The sequence below is a fragment of the Cinclus cinclus genome, chromosome 4 (assembly GCF_963662255.1).
Source record: "Cinclus cinclus chromosome 4, bCinCin1.1, whole genome shotgun sequence".
NCBI lineage: Eukaryota > Metazoa > Chordata > Aves > Passeriformes > Cinclidae > Cinclus > Cinclus cinclus.
The window spans coordinates 26,129,880-26,152,089 of record NC_085049.1 but is presented as its reverse complement, the minus strand read 5'-3'; the positions used below and the strand labels follow the sequence as shown (position 1 = coordinate 26,152,089).

Genomic DNA, 22,210 nt, shown 5'->3' with positions numbered 1-22,210 from the left:
AAAGCCCACATGGGTTATTCTTGGTGAGCACAGAATCACAAAACTGTGCTGACTGGATCATAAAACCACATACCAAAGGCTGCCCTCTGGACTAAGATTCCAGCAGTCCAGCCCCTGCTCAAAGCAGCTTGCTCAGGGCTGTGTTAGGCTGAGGATTAAACACCTCTGACTGAAGGATGAGACTGAAGGTAAATGGAAGGAGAGTAGATTAGAATGAATACTTGAACATAACTGGGGAATTAGAAACTTCTGGGAGAAGACTGGGAGCTAAGATGGAAGCCAGGACAGAGGAGCCTGGGCTTGCCAGCATAGAAATGAGATAAGGACAAAGAACAAGAGGTGAGAAGAAAAGACCTGAGACTGGCTCAAGCAGAACAGCACTCCATACGAGTTTTGCCATGTCCCTTTCCTTTTGCTTCCAAATCAAATCGGGACCATCCATGTGGAAGGTCTAATTAGACTCTTTACCTTGAGACCAACACTGCAGAAGTTTGATGTGCACAGTGAACAAGATCAAGGGGAGGGAGAGGACAGCATTTTGATGAGGATCCCTAACAGGATGCTGCTCTGAAAAGCACGATGCTTCCTTTTCTACTGCAGATTCCCCTTACAGTGGTAGCCAAGTCAGTAGTGGTAGCATTGGTAGGATCTCAAACTGAGGAGAAGGGAAGGGGCCATGGCAGGCTCCCAGGTAGCTTGGTAAGGAAAGGGGGGAACAGAAGGAAGGCACCAATCCACTCACTCATGGCTGAGGAGGACTTTGAAGCACTTCACAGTGCAGACAACCCTGGTGATAGACAGAAGACTGTTGCAGCTTCCAGGAAGCTGGGAAAGGTAGAAAGTAAGTAGGACTTTGTGTCATCACCAGCCAGCCTCTTGCTACTGACTCAGCAAAAGTGCCTTGCCATGGTCTAGAATTACAGCAGGCATTTGAGATGGTTATTTGGCTACTTATTCCTCACTTTCTGCACATTTGGGGAGCCAAGGATCTGATTTCTAATCCCAAACATCCATTTTTGTCTGAAGAAAAGACATCCATCACTTCGAAAATACAGCAAAGTTCATAACACATTAGTACTGTGAAAAATCAGTTTCCAGGTGCTAAAAAATCAGCACAGCCCAAAGCACTTCTACTCTTCATTTCACCTTTAACTGGCCTCCCATCTCATCTCCTGATAAAAACTTTGGAAAAACAAATTAATGAGTGAAGCAACTAGATACAGTTGTGAGGGGAAAAAAAAGAAGACACTTGTCTTAGATTCTCTGTACTTTTAGACTGACAATGTCTCTTCATCCTGTCACAGATGTGGCACATATTGAGCTCTTACTGTGTGCCAGGACTTACACACTGGTCAGTAGGAAGGCCAGGGGGTCACACTTGAAATAAAAAGAGGCAGAATAGAACACTGCCCACCTGTGCACTCAGTGAACACTGTCTGCTCTGCTCACTAAATTATTCAGGAGTCCACTGGAAAATATAATCCATGAAGATGGCATGGGAAAATATAACTCTGCATTGCCTTTCCTTTGGTTGAAGGGTGTAAGTTCAACATACAATGCTCCCTGAAAGCAGTGTCTGAGATTGTTTGTAAATGCAAATATATGGGCCTGGTTACTTTGAATTCTGTATTTTCACTGCAAAATTTATGTATTTTCAACTTCAAAGTTGCCTATGAATACTCACAGAGTGTCAATGTTAAACATTACTTGGTAAGCTCGTTGCTTTATTATTTCAATGTGTTGCCACTCAAAATCAAAACCAGCAGCTTCTTAATTTGGATCCAATTCTTGAGATCACATCTTGACCAGAATGTGTCCAGTTCCAGTATAAGAATGATATTGGCATAATGGAATGGGTCTCACAAAAAGCCTTAAAAATGATGAAAGGAATGGAACACTTTTCATTTAAGGAGCCACTGAAAGTTGACACTGTTCAGCCTGGAGTACAGATTGCTTAGATGGATCTTATCAATGTGCAAAAATACTTGATAGGAGGAAATGCAGAAAAGGGTGCCAGACCCCTCTCAGCAGTGTCCAGTGAGAGGGCAAGAGACAAAATAAAACAGCCATGAAATTCTATCTAAACACAAGAAAACACTTTTATACTGGGAGAGGGATCAAGCAGTGGGATAGGCTGCCCAAAATGGTTGTGGATTCTCCAGCTGTGGAGATATTCAGCTGGACATGGTCTTTAGAAACCTGCTCTACGTAACCCTGCTTGAGCAGGAGGCTTGGACAAATTGACCTTGAGACATCCCTACTAAAACAAATGACTCTGAAAAATCTGAATAATTTCCACAGTCTGAACCTCTGCTATCACCACAGTTTTTGCTAATTGAATGAGTCTGAGCACAGCCAGCCCACAGTGAACAGGAGCACACTGGTCCTTGCAGAGGTGTCTCTACACTCAATTTTTAGTTACTACAAACAGAAAAGCTGTTCTAAAAGCATTTGCTAGCCTCATGACAATGGCAAATCAAAATGGCACTGGAGTGAACGCAGCAACATCTTTACAGAGACTGAAATTTGGACTTCAAAAGAACTGTCTGCATGTTCAAAGTTAAATGTCTGCCTAAGTGTTTTGCTAGAGGGGGGCCTGAATTACACTGCCATTTAAAAATGTAATCACCATTATTAAAATCATATGCAAGGCACTGTTGATTCAATGTTTCATTGTACATGATATATAGCTATATTAATTATTTTATTAGACATGTATAATGCTGCCAATATGATGCAATGCAGCTACCACAAAATATTTGCTGGTCTGGGGAGGAAACAGACCATCTGCAATGGAAATACTTAATTTGGGAGGCAAGAAAAGGCAATAACCCAGGGCTCCTCCTGGACAGATTCTACCCTGCTTGGCAGACAGTACAGCTGCAGAGCTCCTCTCTGCATGCACTGGCACACAGGCAGGAGAAACTTATCTACAAGCCTGTCCAACTCTCCCCAGAATACAGAACAAAACTACATTACAAACCCTCCCACTCTAGGCTTTGCCCTCAGACTCTACACTTTGTGTTTCTCCTCAGAGGACACTGAGAAGGGAAATAAAGTGCAATTTACTTGAACCTTGTTCTTAACTTTATTTGGCATTGCAGGTCATCTGATGCATTATTCTTTCTCACAGCACTTCCTTCAAGTAATTTTTGAGAGTTTGGTATTTAGAGAGAATGCCTAACTTGTTGCATGCCTGTACAGTGTAGCTATTTATCAATCTTGAGAGATTTTACATCCACAATACACACTTTTCATGCTGGCCGTGCCATGCCTGATTGATAGAATTTTTTTTAAAAAAGCTGAGGACACAGTCCCAACACAGCAGTGGGTCAAAAGGCCTGTAGCAGAGGGCCTGATAAGGATTCAGAAGCTGAGATGAACTCATTTGCAAGCTTTTTTTTTTTTTTCAAAGGCTTCTGAGTATACTGCACTATGGTAAGATTAAGTAAATGTCAGGCTGCCTAGAGCTCTCACATAGGTATGTCTTCTGTTGCTACCCCAATTCAGATAAACAAATTTACATATACTGTACCTTGAGCTGAAGCACCAAATCCATGCAGTATTTGCCAAGAGGGTTTATGTCATTCAAGATAAGCGCAATTATAATATCAATCCCATTAGACTCATGGGTGGCTATGCATGTCTGCAAAATAAGAGAAGTGAATGGGGCAGGGGCAGGGGCAAAAGGAAGGGAGGGGAGGAGTGGGAGATGATACAGCCAGAGGGAGGAAGAGAATACGCACATCAGCAAATTTCCAAAAGAAAGATCCAGAACTTAAAACTCCTTGCAACAGTGATAACCTTTCAGCCAAAGCAGAACAGCCTGAAAACACGCCACAAGACGTGCTGGGGGAGACTTGTGCGTGAAGAACTAACCCAAACACTGCCAGTAGTGAAATACCCAACTGGAAAAAAGGTGGTACAAGCTAAAATCTGCTCCCAGAGAATCCCGCAGGGCTTGGCACCAAGCAGTGCAGCTTGCAGACAGCAGCCCTCAGGAGCACTGCCAGATTCAGCTGAGCACATGCCAGCCTCAGACATAAAAGACAAGCTCGACCGCAGGCACAACCAAATTTGCACGCTCAGATTCTTTATTTGCCCTCAGCAGCCAGCATTAATATTGCTGTTCCAGCACAAAATGTTCATGAAAATCAAAGTTCTCTCCGTGCATCTGGACATGTCCTGCAAAGAAAGGTATTTCTGGATATCAAATTCAAAACTGTATTTGTGACCAGTGATACTTCCCAAATGCCTTTAAAGCTGGAGTTCTGGAACTTCTAGGCCCTGTGCAGTCAGTTAGTTATACAAGAGCCTATGGCACTTTTTCCTCTGGCAGGTTTATGGGAAAACAGGAAAGGAAAAGTCTTCCAGAAAAACAGAGAAGGGGGGAAATGAAAATGAGAGCGTGGAGCATTTGCCCCTGAAATATATTGACTTAGACTTGCAGCTGGTGCAAACAAGTATAACTCAAATCCTGAGTGAAGATAGATCTCACTAATAAAGTGTAATTCATTCCCTTCCATATCAGTGTTCTTCCACTGTTTCTCACATAACTTTGTTGGAGAATGTGTTAACTTGTAACATTTTTTTCAACTCCAGTCCTGTAGCTATATTTTTTTATGGTTGTTTTTCCTATTCATAAGTGGATTAAATATGATTGTTCAAAATTTAGTCCACTAAAGGATTTTTGTTTGTTTTTAAAATATTAAGTAAAGGCAGCTCATTAGTGTAATGGCACTAATAGCACTTTGCATTTCATTGGTGCACATTAATGAAGAGGCATTAATATTGTATGTGTTTCTTCAGCTATTTCTAGCATAGAGCAGAGATTGCTACTGTGGTTTTGCTCACTACAATTTTCCCGCTGCTTATCCATAGCAAAAATTCTTCAGTTTCATCCACTATGACAACTTTACTGCAGTTCTCTTCAGATCAAATATGGCAGCACGTAACCCCATCCTTTCCTTTCTACACTTTCCTTTCTACACTGCAGCCTGGCACTAATTATGAAAAGTCACATCTGTGTGACTTCAAAGGGCTGCAGTGAGCAAGGCACAGAACAGAAGTATGGTCTTTAGTCTCTTCCATTTCACTACTGATACCATAATTAAAGATGCTGCTAGGTGTTTTGGCAGAAGGACGAGTTAAACTATGTGGCCATTATGTGAAATAAGGAAAGTAAATGTTAGCAAGGTGTATAAATACCAGCAAGGGCAAGATGTATGAAAATAAAGAACCCAAGTCTGCATTTCCTATGCACATCCAAAACTGTGACTCCAAATCCAGTCTCACAAAGTGAGGTTTAAGCCATGGACACAGCAACATAAAACATGAAACTCTCTCCAAAAGGACTGCAAACTCTCAGTGGTAGAAGATGTACTACAGGAAGAGTCTGTTTTGAGTTCTGACTTTGAAGGGTCGCTCAGGCCTCTTGAAAGCTTGAAGCGTGTTAAGTCTAGTCATAGCAGCTCCCAGTGAATTTATGTTATCAGGAACACTGAAAGGTTTCTGATAAGCACCCAGACATTCAGGTATAGCCTTCTACATCCAGAACTTCTTGAGCCCTACCTGGTTTTCATGGCACGGGCCCTGGCAATATTCCGTCAAGCTTTCCAGTGTCTGGTTGACAAGAGCCACATTCCTCTCATTGATGTAAAGCCCCAGTAAGCCCAGCCCACCTGTGGTGCTCCCACAGATGCAGTCCAAAAACTGAAGGGTCTCACAAACGAGGTTGTAATTTGTTTTATTGTTTTGATGTCTTAAAAAATTCTGGTGGGTAGAGAAAAGAAACACAAGAAAAGAAAAAGAAATAAAAAATAGGAACAGAGTCAAGGAAAACAAAGTCTTTTTTTCATTAAAACACTGAAGGATACAATTTATAACCATATGACCCCTGCGTCTCAGGTGCCAAAGTACACTGCACTACTGCAGAAACTATATTAGGCCTTAATGCAGGAATTTATTATTATCTGATTAAATCATAGAGAAAGGAGGTATGTGAACCTGTCAAACATCTGCACTGGCTTTTATGGCTTTTAAATGTCTTTTATATGTCCTACAGCCCTTCTCTTGGAAGCTGTTGCCCCACAGCTAAGCAGGTCTGGTGGCACATTATGGAGCTCAGCTCAAATCACCCCAACCACAGCTGGAAGGGAGGCTCCTGGCCATAGCACTGAGGTACATTTGCAGAAAATACATTTTGCAGAGGTTGCTATGGGGACAGTAATTTCTACCAAAAGAACTGATAGCAGGGACACACACAGAGAGCATCCTAAAGCCTTTAACTGTAATATTTAGGGAAAAGGGCAGTACCCAGAAACTTCCTGTGCTCTCCAAGTCTGTGGTAAGTGATCCACCAATTGTGCACCGGAACCTTAGTAACAGGGACATTTAGATGCTTCTCAGTTCCATGTGATTGTCCTGACATCCCCCAGCAATTCTGAGGATATAAACATTCACTCCTCCAACACAGAACCCAGATGGTTCTTGGAAAGGGTAATTTTATCCCTTGGACCAAAAAACCCCAATTTCAGACAGCCCTGTAACAGGTGCCAGGCACAGGTGTGTTTTTCTCCGCTTACGAAGGTGCAGCCCCTCTAATAACACCCCTACAAAAGCTCTGCTCAATATTTTACCTGGAGCTCTCGGTTGTGGTTTTCACATAGCAGCTGAAGAAATCTCAGTATTGGCTGCATGATTGCAATGGCAGGGCTCATGATTGCTTCTTCTGCAGATTTCTCTTCTGCATTTGCAGCATCTGCTCCCGAGCCCATCAGATCTATTTCTGGGTCCATTTCTCTTCTGTACACAGAGTAAGCCTTGGAGGTTGCAGAAGATGCTTCTGTTAACTGACCTTTCATTCCCTCTTTCAGATGCAGGGTTGAATCCTTAACTGAAAAGAAGATAATTTTCCTTCATTTTTGAAAGTCTTTCTCCCCATTTGATTAAACAATAAGAAAACAATAATAATGAATGCAACTTTTTCTTTGTTGGTGCCTAACTTTTCAAAGACCTCTAGGCAACTCACAAAGAATATCAAAGCAGCATTCATGCAGGGACAGCACGTTCCAAATAAACCACAAACCAGAGTGAAACAGAACATGAACACAAAAAGCCCTACTATTTCTCTCTCATATACAATAAATGATGAGAACAATGGGAAGACCACAGGGTGGGAAATCAGTTCCTGCGCTTGCTCTTGTGAAATATCCCCACTAGCAGCAGCCTCTGCTTCTGCTCCTGTGAAAATACAGCTCAATATCTTTCATTGATGCAAACTGGCAGAGCTTCACTGATTTCATTAAAGCTAGTTCCTTGTAGCCAACCTGAGACAGACTGTAATTCAGAGGAAAACAGGCAAAAGATGCAAATTTGGAACGATTAATATTAAATCTTATTGATCAACTCACCAGAGCATCAGTGGTGTAGCACATGCAGTGTCAATATAATGTCCTGCTCCCCTCTTTCCCAGGGGTGCCTCCTTACCTCTCTTTTTGGGAACAGATATGGTGAGGTCATTGTCATCTTCTTTCTTTTTGCTCCCCAAATCAATAGTGTTCACTGTCACTGTGGATCGGATCTCCTGCTGAGCAGCTTTCATGCGATCATACAGCACTTTAAAGAACCTTTCTGACTTTTTCTGCTCCTTCAGTTGCTGGTAAGTCGAATACTGCAAAAAAAGGTAAATTCTTTAGAATTCAATCTTCTAAGGAAGAAGAAATGCAAAAATACACTTTTTGTTTTTTTTTTTTTTTTCAAAACAAATTATGAATAATTACTTCACTTACACAGAACAAATGGTGGCCCCTGCCTGACCAGTTCTTTCACGAAGTGATATACAAGGCTGGTAACAAACACTGGTGATAATATTCTAAAATTTGGGTAAAATGGTGAATTTGCAGTCTTTTAAATGTCACAATATTGTACTTGAAGTTAAATTACTTTGTGACACTCTCCATTTTTCCAGGCTTACTAGTCATGATATTCCATCTACAAATAACAGTGAAAAGTAATTTATTATGTAACAACAAGAGAAAGGATTGGAACATCTAATATGCAATATTATAACTTGGATTATGTTAATATTTTTGTGCTACAGACAGAATTTATTATTAAATATTATTTTAGGTTATTAATTCCAGTCCCTCAGTATAACTGTCAAGCAGGCTGAGGACAATTTGCAACATTTTACAATCACAATTCTCTCAGCCTTCCATCATCATATCAATTCTCTTCCCTCAATAATCTGATTTGGCTAAATCTGGGTGAGAGGAATATAATTCACAAAAAAAACCTAGAAACCATAGATTAAAGCAGATATTTTCTATCAGCTGGGACACTGGTCTTCTCAAATGACAAGGTTTTTTTTCTCTTTAGAGATTTTGATAAATGTCTCTGAAGGATTCCAGCAAATAATTTTTATTATAAACTTAGAAGGATTGTAACTTCTAATTTTACAAAGAGTGACATAAAATAACTGGGGATAATGCTCACAAGGCAATAACCAGATTAAAAGCAGCACAGTGCTACACAGAGAGAGACAGCTGAAAAATATTTTCTTCTGCTGAAGAGCTACTGCATAGTAATAGGGCATATTTACATTTGTCTTACAGTGGTACATATTCTAGTGACAAACTTTTCACAGAACTCACAGCAAAAAGGTTCTCTTTATTTGTCTCCAGACCACATGCATCTGAGAATCAATATGTGAATAAGCAGATTAAATAAGTACCTGTGTTTGCGCATTTCCACCTTCAAGCAGCGCAATACCGAGCAGAATGCCTTCTGAGAAAATCCTGTCATTTCTGGTGTTCACTATCACATCTATAACCAGTTCTGAGGCACCTTCTTTGTCCAGGAGGCACTGGATATCAAACATAGTCACTCCAGACTTATCTGCATCTTGTCCTGAAAATCCACCTGCAGATTAGACAAATACATAAATACCATTCATGTTTGCTTCACGCACATATATGAAAATGAACCTATTAGTAGTCATAAAGCACACAATAGCAACGTAATCAATTTAATTTTGAAATTCTGTCAGGCAAAATTCCCTTTGATAAAAAAGATTTTTGTATGAAGCTACAATGTTGGGCTCTAAGAATAAGAAATAAAACAAATCCCCAAACCATTGTTCTGTCATGATATTCAGACAACAAATAAGTTGGAAAGGACACTGATTTGTTCAGTGAACCTTTTTTTAATCCCACTGTTGGATACACTAAACTGGGAGTAAGGTCAGTGCTCTTTTTAAATTTGCTCTTCAATCTCAGGGCCTAATCTACACTAAAATTGTGTCCTGGTAAATCTACCCTGGTTATGGGACTGACCTTCCAGCCAAATGCTTTTGTCAACTACTAGATGAGGATGATGATGATGATCATCATCATCATGACGTTTTCTTTAAGAACACAGAGTTAATTAAAAGTAAAGGTGTGAGTTGAAGAAATTTTGCTAAATTGTATTAGCTCATTAAATCAACCACCTTTTATTATTGCAGATGATCGTCTTTCCTGCTATACTTACTTCTTTAAGGATGTAACTGTGCCTACTTCATTAGTAAAAATACAGTACTGCTTTAATCAGCCAGTACCACTTTGATTAAACTGATTAAAATGCTTCAGACTTTGTGATGAAGCCATACACACACACTTTTTAGAGAGAAGTAAAAAAATTGTAAAACTTCAGTCTCTTGTTTCTTAGAGAGCAAAATTTGGCATATAGGATGTTAAGACTTCAAAGATTTTCAGTGTCTACATTGAAATAGTTAAGAAGGAACAACTGGGTAACATCTGCAAAAGTTGACAAATCTGGGAATGCCTTGAGTGTGCACCTAAAATGCAAAATGCAGTTCTGACCTGGCTCTACACCTAGATCCAGACTCATTTCCTATGACATCCATTCTTACGGGTTTTTCTAGAAACCACCCTGCAGAAACTTCCTGTGGCTTCTACAGCAGAATGACACAAAAAATTATAATGGACCTACAGAGATCATCTGTCCGGTAAAGTTGTAACAAGAACTGACACATTCTACAACCTCTCAGGAAAGTCTGTTCTGTTGTCTAACCAGTATTTTTGTAAGAAGCTTTTCCTTAGGTCTTATCTTTTTCATATATCAGTAAAGGTTCTGGAACATCAAAAATTTCTTTAGTTTTCAGAAACAACATCACCTCTCTCCAAAAGTTTTCTGCTTTGCTGAATTTCTGGATGGGGATTTACTGGTACCTACTTTGGTACCTCCAAGTGCACAGTCTGAGACAAGTGTGTGCAACTGAAAAATAGAGGAGTCTGATACTACCTCTCTTCTAAGTGGTTACAGAACATGTTTGATTTATTTACCAACTAAATGCCTGGAGCATGTCCAATGTGCCTATTAGAAAAAATAGTGCTGCTAATTTTGCTCTCTTGAAATGATGTGTGTTGATTTACCTCCCACTTGTGCAGTTTTGCTGTAGCTGGCAGACAGGGGCCCATTCATGCCACTTCCATATTCCCCTTTAAAGTACCGATACAGGAGGATTTTTCTTAAAGTGTTGCCCTTTAAGAGAAAGATAAAAATAGAAGAAATTAGAGTTGTGGCCAATTTCCTTTGTTTGAAAAGCAAGCTGTTTAACACAGATACATAATTTAGCAGGTCTTTCCATTATAATTAGTAAGCACACAAATAGGAAAGCTGTCCAGGAAACAAATACCTAAGTCTTATCTAACAAATCCCAGGAGAAAGATTATAAAATAGTGTTGTATAAAGTTTTTGAAGTTTGTTTGGAACGTACTGATTACAAATAAAACACCTCCACTTCAGAAATTCTGACTGGCTGTCTGTGAGATGTGTATATTGAAACAAGCTCCACAAATAGCCAGTGCTCTGCAGTCAGTGTGTCTGTGCCCTACCCAGCCATGGCAGCACTTTCTTCCTATTTTCTGCAGCTGAGTAGTACCACTCCCTTTTCTCTGATCTCAGATAATCCAGCTGATCATCTGAAAGAAGCCACATCACATAAAATATTAAAACAGAGATATGACATTTGATAGAACAGCTAAAAAAGCATACTCTGTATCACCTTGTTCCTTGACTTCCAAAACCACAACCAGTCAAAATTTGCATGCAGCTCTCTGAAGATCTTCCCTTTCATTTTATTTATGTTCTGCAACACGAGACACACCGGATTGACAGTCAGGGGTACCAATTACTTGGCATTTTTATTATGCCTTCAGTCTCCACAGAACACCTGCAGTCAACACTCAGCTTTACAGAGGCAGAAGGTGACACAACAACTGTAGGCGTATGTGTAACCTCAGATTTCATAAAGAGGAATAAGTAAGGTCTCCAATGCTCAACACAGAAGGGGGAAATTGGTCACTTCAAGAGTTTGGCAGTAAAATTGAACAATTTTTCCCCTACTTTTACTAAACTGCTGGTTTTAATGAAAAAAATCCTAAAAAATATGTGCACTAGAAGCATTCTCAGCATTCAGCAGCTTGCCAGTGCCTGCATATTAGTTCAGCAGTCAAGATTTCAATCAGAACATCTCTGTGTCCACCACAGACAGCAGATAGCAGGGAAGTAAGTCCCAGGCACTCTCACACTCCCACTTCTCTGTTAACCTGGCAATATTTCCAGTGGCAGCCACACACCACAGAGGGGCTTCACTGCTTCATGGGCCTTGAAGACATTAGCCTTGCCCACCTGAAAAAGTGTCGAAATGCAGGACTTTGTGTGCTGCCTGACAGCACCAAAAAGCCATTCTTTCCTAGTTCTCACATTTTGATATTTTCACTTGATAATAGTCTGTACAGATTTCCCTCAAACAGCGAAGGAAAGTACAAGACCTACAGTAAAATATCAAAAGTTATAAATACAATAGCTGCAAGAAAAATAAGAAGTGTCACATACAGGGAATTTACTAGGTGGATTTTCCAGGTGATATTAATCCAGTGTGCTCTGCAATACAGAGGAAGGCAAAGAACCAGAAGTCTCTGAGGAATTCACATAGACACAGATTTCTTCCCAGTCTGGTTGTGATGGGGTTTAACCTGGAGTGGTACAGTAATGGAGAAGGTACAGTAACCATGCTCATGAGCAATTTTAAGATGGATAAGAGCATCAGCTCCTCCTGCTCAGCATCCTGTCTCTAGGGGACCAAAATCCAGTGTCTCACAGCAAAGTGAACCTCATTTTCCTCATCTCCTGAAGAAGAAAAACACTATTGATGGGAAAAAGAGTTTCTACCAGAACTGATAAACATGGACTGAGAAGAAGGCTAAAGCCCCTTTTCAAGCTTTCTCAGGCATATATTATCACAGAATGATAAAACTGTTGCACAAATGGGATCACAGAGCAGAAACCCTTCCTAACTCCTGACTAGAACCCAATCCAGAATGGGCACTGCCTTGAGACACGATCTTTTCATCAGAAAGGCTGGCATTTGCCATAACACTTAACTAACCACTCAGTTTGAGTCAACCTCCTCAACCAGCAACCTCTGCAGTCTTTGATGACTAATGGTAAAATATACGAACAGTCACAGTGCAGTCACGGGAAGAAACACCAAAAGCCATTTATATATAGTTAAGAATACTACCTGTGACCAGAAGCTTTATTGTTCAACCAAAACAGCCTTTCTTTTAGCAAGAAGACCGTTTAAAAACATACAATAATTTTTGACTAATAAACTGAGTGATTTAGCACTGGGGTCTGATTACCTGGAAGCAAGTAACTACGAGCACATCTCAGATCTTCCTCCTGCCTTATTACCTTCACAGACACCAGGGGAGATGAAGATGTTTCTCCACCTGGCTACAGAAAGGGGAATCCTGCTCCACCCATATCCAAACTAAAGAACAGATTTAATTTCTTCTTCCAAGAAGTCTTAATTATTAGGATTCCTGCTCTCTCTCAACCTCCCATGAATCCAGACAATAGTTATAGTTCCCAGAAGCCAAAGTGTCAAGAGTCAAGGATGCTGTGTTTGAAAAGCAGAAATGTAGTGGAACCTCTGCTTTGCCTGACAGCTGTGTCAGAAATGCACCCCCAGGCTCAACCCACATATTTGCAAACTCGGGATCTTCATCTCCTCTGTGATGACCTCAGGCAGCCATATGACTTCCATGAGTCTTGTGAAATGAGCTGCCACTACAAAGAGCAGAAGAGCCCAGCCACACAAACCAGGACTGAGAAATGCACAGAGAAACACTCGTGGAATGTATCAGAAACGCCCGTCACCTCCAGCATGTGACTGTGAGGCACCATCCTAGAAAAAGCTGGAAAGACCCTGCTTCCAGAAAAAGTGCTGATCCCGCTGGCGTAGGTGTGTGGGAATGCTTTCATGGGAATGCCAGCAAACAGTCAAGAACAGCCCCATCACACGGACGGGACCGGCTGCTGCCAGGACAAGCCAGACAGCCACGCCATTGATATCCTTGGAAATGGATTCCTAAGTTAGCACAGCCACAATATTAATACTGCCCAAAAGCAAACGATCTCAGCAGCAGCATGAATAAGCATTTTGCTGCAGCTACTACTGACACTCGTGGCACTAAAGCAGAGGCCAAAAATAAAAGCACTCTAGGCAGTGCAGTGCTATGTTCCCCGACCATGTTTCTATAAGAGGCAGAAGTCCCAGCCTTCCAAGCTGAATATCTCTCCTGCTGGTTACAATACACTTTCTTTTATACCTCTTATTAGGGTATGGAAGTGACATGTAAACATCACTCAGCTGACTGCAACCCTTCCATAATGGCTAGAACATTGTATAGCTTTGGAAAAAACACAATGAAACATAACAGTCTTATTGTTGCTGATGAATACCACTGCATTGTCCCTAACAAAAGCTAGGATAAAGACTGAGGGCACAAGAAAGCAACAACTGTATATTGTTGTTGCAGTTTTAAATAGCTGGGGATTGACAGGCAAAAGTTTCCAATAGGGAATAATTATTCCAGTAGGAACATGCAGACACAAACAAATTCCATTTTCTCAGTCCGTATTTCATTATACTTGTTGGTCTTTAAACTTGATTTAAATGCCTTAATACAATGGTTTATTCACTTGCCCTCTCTGAGCCTGCAGAAGGCTGGTTCCACATGAGGATGTGCCAGGAAGCAATGGCTGAAAGAGGGTCATCATGGATACCTATATCAGCACCAGTTCTGCCTATTACACCACCAAAACTTATCTGTCCTGCCTTATATAACTCTGCACACTTCTTAAGAAATTGGAATTATACATACGACATTCTGGAGGCTGAACTAGAGGGTCTGGTGATCTCTTCTGGTTCTCACTCTGTATTAAATTAATGAAGTGGAAATGCTCAGACTATCAGTGATTACGCAGGAAAGGCAGATACATCCAACCAGTATTTCTGTGATACAGTGGATTTTGTTGTGAGCATATTTCAGCATTAATCCAGGAAGAGGCATGAAAACTAGGCTTATTAAATTTTCATATTTGAGCAACTTGCAGCCAAGTATAAAAGAGGAGCTGTTGGGGATCTCTGGTCTACTAATACAAGTTTTCAGAAAGTTTGGAAGAGACATAAGATCCCAGGGAACTGTGAGACATGCAATATTTTCTGAAAGTACTAGGGAGTACTTCTTACACTTTTTAATGATGTCCTAATGACTTTTTAATGACTCCTCTGCTGTGAGTTTGATATCAGTTCTTGGAGAGGTAAAGGAATGGCTGATTTTGCATTCCATTAACACAAAATTAAAGGAAGCTACTATAAACTGATGGCAATTTTAATATTGGCATCACGTTGTAATAATTGTCTCAATACAGGTTTGCCAAAACAGACCTTCTGAAACTTCTGAAGATTATCTTCTGCTTTTGCTAATAATGAAAATATCATTCTGGTAAAGTTCGATAAACTGTGCAGTGTGACACAATCCTGTAGGGCAAAATTTTTGATTAACTAAGCCCAGAAGGATAGTTATCAAATGGCTCAACAACTCAGTGACTGACAGAATTCAATGTGCAATTTAAAGCAAAAAATCATAAACAAATGTACGGGTTTCTAAAGGGCAAACTCACGAAGTATGTATTGTCTGCCTCATTTAGGTATTTTCTTAATGAAATGAAATAATACAGAAAATAATTATTGTGTTTGGAAAGGACACACAAAAAAAGAGGGGATGAGGTCAAGTCATCACTAACAATTTAGGCAACATTTATTAAACTGACTAAAAGTAAACAATATGAGTGTCATAATGCCCAAACCTCTGTATGTCTTAATAACAATAAAATACTGAACACTCAAAAAAAAAAAAAGGAGGATTCTGTTCTAGGAGGTCATGACTTCAGGGAAGAATGAAAGGCCTAGGAGAAAAATCAGTGCAATGACAACTCCCCAAATCCCACAGTTCTGCAGAGGGTAACAAGAGCTGTTATGTGGGATTTGTGAGACTCTCTCACTTATTCACATGCAGGGGCATATTAGTGCAGCAGTACCACAACACAAGTTGGTGTCCACAGTTCAAGAAGAATGCTGACAAATTGGATCAGGTTTGGAGAGATGATTAGAGAATAAAATAAGCCTTTTCATCAGAAATTCAAGGCTTTCAATCTACTGAGTTTATCAGTCTAAGTATGAACTCTGTTTCTGACTATCTACATAAGAAATCTGATATAATGGATGACTTCAGTCTAGAGATAAAAGGTGCAAGACATACTGGTGAGAAGCTGAAAATGGAGAAATTCAGCTAGGAAAGAGGTGGAGGCAGCTGGGTTATTCAGTATGTGGGTTCTGAATTTTATTTTTATTTTACATAACAGTAGTGGCATTTAGCTAATGGAACAGCTTAGGAAGAGGTGTGATAGCCTGTACTGCCGGCAGTTACTAAACCACGACTAGGTGGCTTCTCAGACAGAAACTATTTGAAGATCTTGTGGTCTACATTAGGAGAACAAGCTGGGTGACAAAAATATGTCATCTCACATAATCTATGGAGACATCATGCCACCTTTTCCTGTAGTAAATATAGATGAGGTTAGAGGCCTGGCTTTCTATGAAGGCTGTTTAAAAGACACCTACTTTTACAAGTTTCTTGTCATTATTTATAAATTAAATTTCTATTCTACTTGGTCTGAGTGCCTGCTTCAGGATGATGTTTTTTGGTTGTTGCTTTTGTTGTCGCTTTTCACTCATTTTGTTCCCTTTTTTCTCTTGGAGACAAAACATGGTGGGAGAAGGAGTTTTGTGCAAGTGGCTTCTGTGAAGATATCACACGTGGTTTTATAACCTTTAAAATGATGATTCAACCTGCTCTTGAAGTGCAAGATGACATAGAAATCTCCCCATCTCCAAAAGGGATCAGCTGAGGCCATGGCTACCACACGCATGGTGTTGCACAAGCATGGGCTTGGAAGAGAGCCCTGAAGTCTTGACTCCTATTAAGTCCACAAAGTGGAAAATTTCTGTTTTCATGATGCCAGCAATTTCCAGGGGGCTCACGAATTGGGGGAAGTTGTTTGTTTTGGGGAGTTGTTTGTTTGTTTTCACACAGAGTGAGCTTTTTCTTGGTTTTGATCTTTTTGCAACAAGATGCTTTCATAGCCAACTGATAGTTGAAAATGATATATTTTCACCAATAAAATATGACACCCAACAGCATAGTTATTTGCACACTGGGGTGTTTATTCACCCCAGGGAAAAAAGCACTTTCAAATATGAAGTTGGGTCCAGCTGGTGTCCAGTTCTGCTTCCACTAAAATCAATGGGAGATTTGCCAGCAACTGGAGCAGAAGAAAGAGCAGACACATACTTTGCCAGGCAAAAGCATTTTATCCAAGTCTAAAAAGAAAAAAACAACCCAAAATATGCACCAGACTTCATGACACAGTTCTCTCAGGAGAGCAGAGCTGGCCACCCACACCTCTCAGCTGTCTCTCATTAGGCAGAGACACCCCACATTTAAAATGTGCCATTGTTCAATCCCACACAAAACTGGGAGGAATCCCACTTGTCTCAGTACAAATTGCCTGCATCACAAATACTAACTGATATACTCAAGACTGTAACTAATGCAGAGATGCATTAACAGGTTCAGATAAAAAGCCTCAAGCATGGCCTTTTTTAAAGCCAAATTACAGTTGTTCTAAAAAGGAGTTCATTTTTTAAGCAGTCTTTTAATTCTTCTTTCCTTTGCAGTTCCAGGTTCCATAGAAAGCTGGAAGCTTAAGTGCCAAACTATTGCAAAACAACTGCTACTGCCAGTCCATTTTCAGTATGGATAGGGAAAAGAATACTGGATACACCACAAAAAAACCCCACAGGTTTTGCCTCATAACTGTCCAATTTTGACCCTGAAGAAACTCAGGAAAGCATCATATTAAGAGAAAGAGTCTTTTGGCAGTGACTCTAAAAAGTGTCTCCACTAAGAATACATCAGGGGAGAAAAACTGTTTGGGTTAGAGAAAAACTCAGCATTGGGACATTCAGACTTAGACTGAGAAGAAAACACTTTAAAAACACAGTTTGATTATGTAATTATATAATTTATCTATTGGGCCATAAAGTATTAATAGCTGCTGAACAGGGGTTTTTTTTTGTTCAAAAATTAGATCTCTAGATATGTATATATGCACTTATATATATAGAGAACAAGTCTTTGTTGTGGGCAAATATTATTGTTTATGTCTGTCACCTGTGCATATAAACTGTGCACTTACAGGTCATGTTTGCACCTCTGTAATTTTTCCTTTCAGACTTCCTCCAGTACAAGACAAAGCACTGAGACACACAATAACTCAAGTTCTCCACCACAGAAGGAAAACAATATAAGATTTGATCACGATTATTCAGAAGCATTTATGAGTGCACCATCAATAACAGACTGTAGGAAAAGACCAGATCTGAGAAGCATAATTTTCAAAGACTAAAATTATCTAACTCTTATGCTGCAGGGGGTGAACTTTCAAAGTGATGCACAGGGAGTTATGCACACAAATCCTATTATTTTTTTTAACAGGATTTCTGTGTGGAACTCCTCTTGCTCTGCAAGAAAAAAAAAAAAACAAAAAACAAACAAACTACCCCTAAGTGCCCTAATGTGAATATTTACCAAAACAAACAATTAATCTCCAGATGCATACTTATGAGCACTACTGTGCTTTGACATTTTACAATTTGTAACAAGCAGCAATGGAAAATAATAGAAGTGGCCAAACACCAATTTCATTACATTATTCTCTTGCCATGTTGCTATTATGTTGAACTTCAAAGCCAGAGCACTACAGATACCTGATTTACTAGCTAAGGGATGCTCTGCAGATGCAGTACCTGTCCTGGTTTGGATCAGATACAGGAGAATCTTCAACTGTTGGTTCAGGGCTCTCAAAATGGCTCAGGAGGCACTTCTCTATTACAGTTTTCTGCTCATTTTTACCTGCCACCAGTTCCACTGATTTCTTGACTTCTTCCTTGTCTACTAGTAAAGATCACAAAATCATAGAATGATAGCCTGGTTTGGGTTGAAAGAGACTTTAAAGGTCATCCAGTTCCACCCCTCCTGCCATGGGAAGGGACACCTTCCACTATCCCAGGTTGCTCTGAGCCCCATCCAGCCTGGCCTTGGACACTGCCAGGGATCCAGGGGCAGCCACAGCTTCTCTGGGCAACCTGTGCCAGGGCCTCACCACCCTCACAGGGAACAATTTCTTCCCAATATCCAATCTAAACCTTTTCTCTGTCAGTGTGAAGCCATTCTCCCTTGTCCTGTCACATCAGGCCCTTGTCATGAGTCTCTCTCCATCTTCCCTGTGGGCTTCCTTCAGGCACTGGAAGGCCAGAATGAGGTCACCCTGAAGATTGATGATGACAACATTTCAGAAATTCAGAATTTGTTCTTATGTCACTGCTTACCTTTGAAGGAATCTATGCACTTCCTAAACCAGGTTATCAGAATTATTTTGCAATTTTGCAGTTCAGGTTATAGGCTTCTGGAATTTTTTCTTTGGATCTGACATGAGTTGTGGGTAGTACTAATATAATACTAAGTGAGTACTTCTCATTGGTTCTTAATGGTTTCTAGTTTTCCTGTGTACAGGACATTAAACCATGTCCTGTGTCACTTTCTCCAACCAACAGAAATGTTCACAGTTAATATGAATTATTCTGTTAGAAGTGCTCTATATGCCTATAATATTTTTTAAGTGATTTTAAAAGAAACTATTTCTCAGCATTCTTGCAAAATAATCAAGGGGCATATGAATTGCCTCAAAACAACCCCAAGACCAAGTCAAAACCAACCATTTTTTCCCCCAGTGCCACTCAACTCTGCCAGAACACCACAATATTCAACACACAGAACTGCCAGATTCTGTCTTTCCATGATTTAAAGATGTGCTTTGGACAATGATCAGCAGCCCCGTATCCAGAGTGCCCTGAGAGCCAGCCTGACAAAATGATCAACACACCTGACGCTTCTGAGAAATGCCTCTTGCATTCTTAGATGGAAACAGATACCAAATTGTGGCGGATTTCTTGGATTTCAGGCATTAAGGGGAAAAAATAGGTGTGTATATGTGTTTGTGTCAGTCTCCAAATACACTTGTGGCTAGTGCAGATGAAAACACAAAAATAAAACATCTTCCAACAGCTTCCAACCTCTCAGCAAAACAGGAACAGTGGAAGGGAACCAACCTTGCAGCAGTTCTGGGCAGCAGTAATATTTAAAGTGTTAACAGTAGTGTGTGGAAACATTGTCTTAGCATCCACCTTACTGGAAAACCAGCACAAATCAGCTCCAAAAAACAATCTGGGTGTAGTCAGGGTACAGCAGGAGATGTCCTAAGTGGTGGCTGCAGTGATGGGCAGATTTTCCCTTTGCTTTGCCCTGCACAGCATGGCAGGTAAAACAAAGCACCCCCCTCCTTTTCTAAGGAGAGGAGAACAATTCCCACTTGGAACAAAGCCAACTCCTGCACTGGTTTCACTACATCTATGAAATTAGGTGACATTTCAGACAAACAGAAAAGTAGAGCAAAGTTAGACAACACTTCAAGTCTAGCGCTTTATTAGCTATCCATTTTGACAGGGATAATTTGAAAATATTTATAATTCATGTTCCCCAGTTTAAAAAAAAAAAGTAGTAGTAGCAGCTTGAATAAATTTCCAGTAAACTTGATCAGGAATTTTCTATTCATGTATAACTAACTGTATAATCCTTTTCAGGATGATATCAGGATGCTACTTGGAACCTGAAGTTCAGCATCTAAAATTTCATGCTTGTATGAGAATTCCAGTTTACATTAAAAAAAAGGTCCAGAACAAAACCAACCACCCCACCACCACACTAATTTCTACTCCTCCTGGTCCTGGAAATAGTACTTGTTAATGTGAAATCTGTGTGGCCAGAGCAAAAAAAAAAAAACAACCTAAAATATGTGGATGGAGTTTTGATTGTTAAGAAATCAAACCAGTTTCATAATTTCTAGAAGCCTAACTCATGCCTTTGATTGCTAGAGGTGGCAACTATCAAATATACATTAAGCAACCTCCTTTGGTGGTTATGTTGATTTTTGTCAGATCCTTGCTGGTGACTCTCAGCAAGGACACAGTTGCTGACACTTGGCTGTCACCACAAGGAGCCACATCACCTCTTCCTCAAAAAGCAAATCCACTCCCAAGTAGCTAACAAATAATGGCAATACAGGATTAGGAGGAAAAGCCACACCAAAAGGAAAAGGACCCCTTGATCAAGTATGAGAAATGGATCATCTTGTGACTAAAACAACATCATTCATCATCTAGCCTCTTGTTCCTGCCCTGGCAAAGGCTGTGCTGCCACAGAGAAGAGCTGGGCTCTACAATGTCCCTGGTGCTGAGTTCCTCAGGAGGCTGAAAAAAATGGCCTTTAGTAGGTTTATTCCCCAGCAGTGAGGAACCAGGTCCTGGCTCAGACCCTCGGCTAGGCCAGGCTACCTCACCTCCCATCTTCCCATTAATGTCATTTATAAGTGAGCAGGCTAAGCCCCTCTCCAGGCTCATTCAGGGATTATCCTGGATTTTACCTACTGATTCACAAGCCTGACCAGTGACTGAGCTGGTCTTTCCTGGCATATCTGAACTTTTTATGACAGAGCTTCTCTTACAAACAACAGAGAGACATTCTGATTTTTGAAGGCAACTTTCAAGGCTAGGAAAATCCTCTGTGTTTCCAAAGCAGTTCTCAATCCTCCCTTTTAAATTAGAGGCCAATATTAGCTTTTCACTCTTGGAGTCTAAAATTTCATTAGTTCAAACAAATAAACCCAATAACATCCTTTGAAGACTGCCATGGAAATAATTCTGACTCTTTGCAACACTGCAGCAGAAGGTTCATAAACCATTTCTATTAGCCAAATTTGCTGCATGAAACCAAAACGCTGTATTATGAGAGTAACATTTTGTTTTTAATAACTTTCAGAGATTTACTGGCTGTCATACCAGAGCTCAATAGTTTCTTAGCTGTCATCTTATTTCAGGAGCAACAACAATTTCTAAATGCTCAATTTCCCAAGATCAGGAAAAAGTTATCTTCTCTGCTGAACAGGAAAAAAAAAACAAATAAAAAAACCCCAAAAACAAAACACTGAAGACACTCCATAACTGATTGAAAAAATGACCAAAATTTTCTTGAAATTAAATCAGCTGTTCAAAGGTACAGGCGAGGAGGGAGATGAAGTCACATTTTCATGAGCCTGTCTCAGCTTTTCAAATTCCCACTACTGAAAGACAGATTCATGTTTATATAAAATTTAATATGCAAGCTGTTCACCCATAATATTAAATTGCCCCTTTATATTTAATATTTGCTAAAATTGCAGTTATTTATGTCCCAGATAAGACTGCAGCACATGTGCATTAGTTATTTCATCATACCAAATTTTAGCATATATTTATTGTGAAGCTGTTACCATTATAATGCCTAAGTGTCTATTGCTTCCAAGGAGAAATACATTATCACTGGAATGTTCCTACATGCACAGTATGTAGCTGTGGAAATACAATGTCACAGACTTCTTTAGAGGTGTTAAATACAGCACAGATTGACTGGGAGCCGGCAGGAAACCTGCTCTGGAAGTCCTGTAACAGCAATTCTTTTCTCCTGTGTTTCAAGGGTACTGATATCCCCACTCCTGACATCTCTCTGATAAATGCCACGCAACATCCCAACATCAGGGCTCAAAAGCATTATGAAAACCAAGAAGAATTTTACAGTTC

At 40.1% G+C, this 22,210-nt stretch overlaps 1 protein-coding gene across 3 annotated transcripts in view; it reads right to left on the bottom strand.

Annotated features, from left to right (window-relative positions):
• ITPR2 (inositol 1,4,5-trisphosphate receptor type 2) overlaps positions 1-22,210 on the bottom strand; it is a 248,277-nt gene that overhangs the window by 67,440 nt on the left and 158,627 nt on the right. For all 3 annotated transcript variants that reach the window (XM_062491836.1, XM_062491838.1, XM_062491837.1), the window contains exons 38-43: positions 10,437-10,545; positions 8,735-8,922; positions 7,489-7,672; positions 6,639-6,895; positions 5,572-5,772; positions 3,536-3,646 (exon numbers count right to left, since the gene is read on the bottom strand). In XM_062491836.1, coding sequence (XP_062347820.1) covers positions 3,536-3,646; positions 5,572-5,772; positions 6,639-6,895; positions 7,489-7,672; positions 8,735-8,922; positions 10,437-10,545 — 1,050 coding nt within the window. The remainder of the gene's footprint in view (positions 1-3,535; positions 3,647-5,571; positions 5,773-6,638; positions 6,896-7,488; positions 7,673-8,734; positions 8,923-10,436; positions 10,546-22,210) is intronic.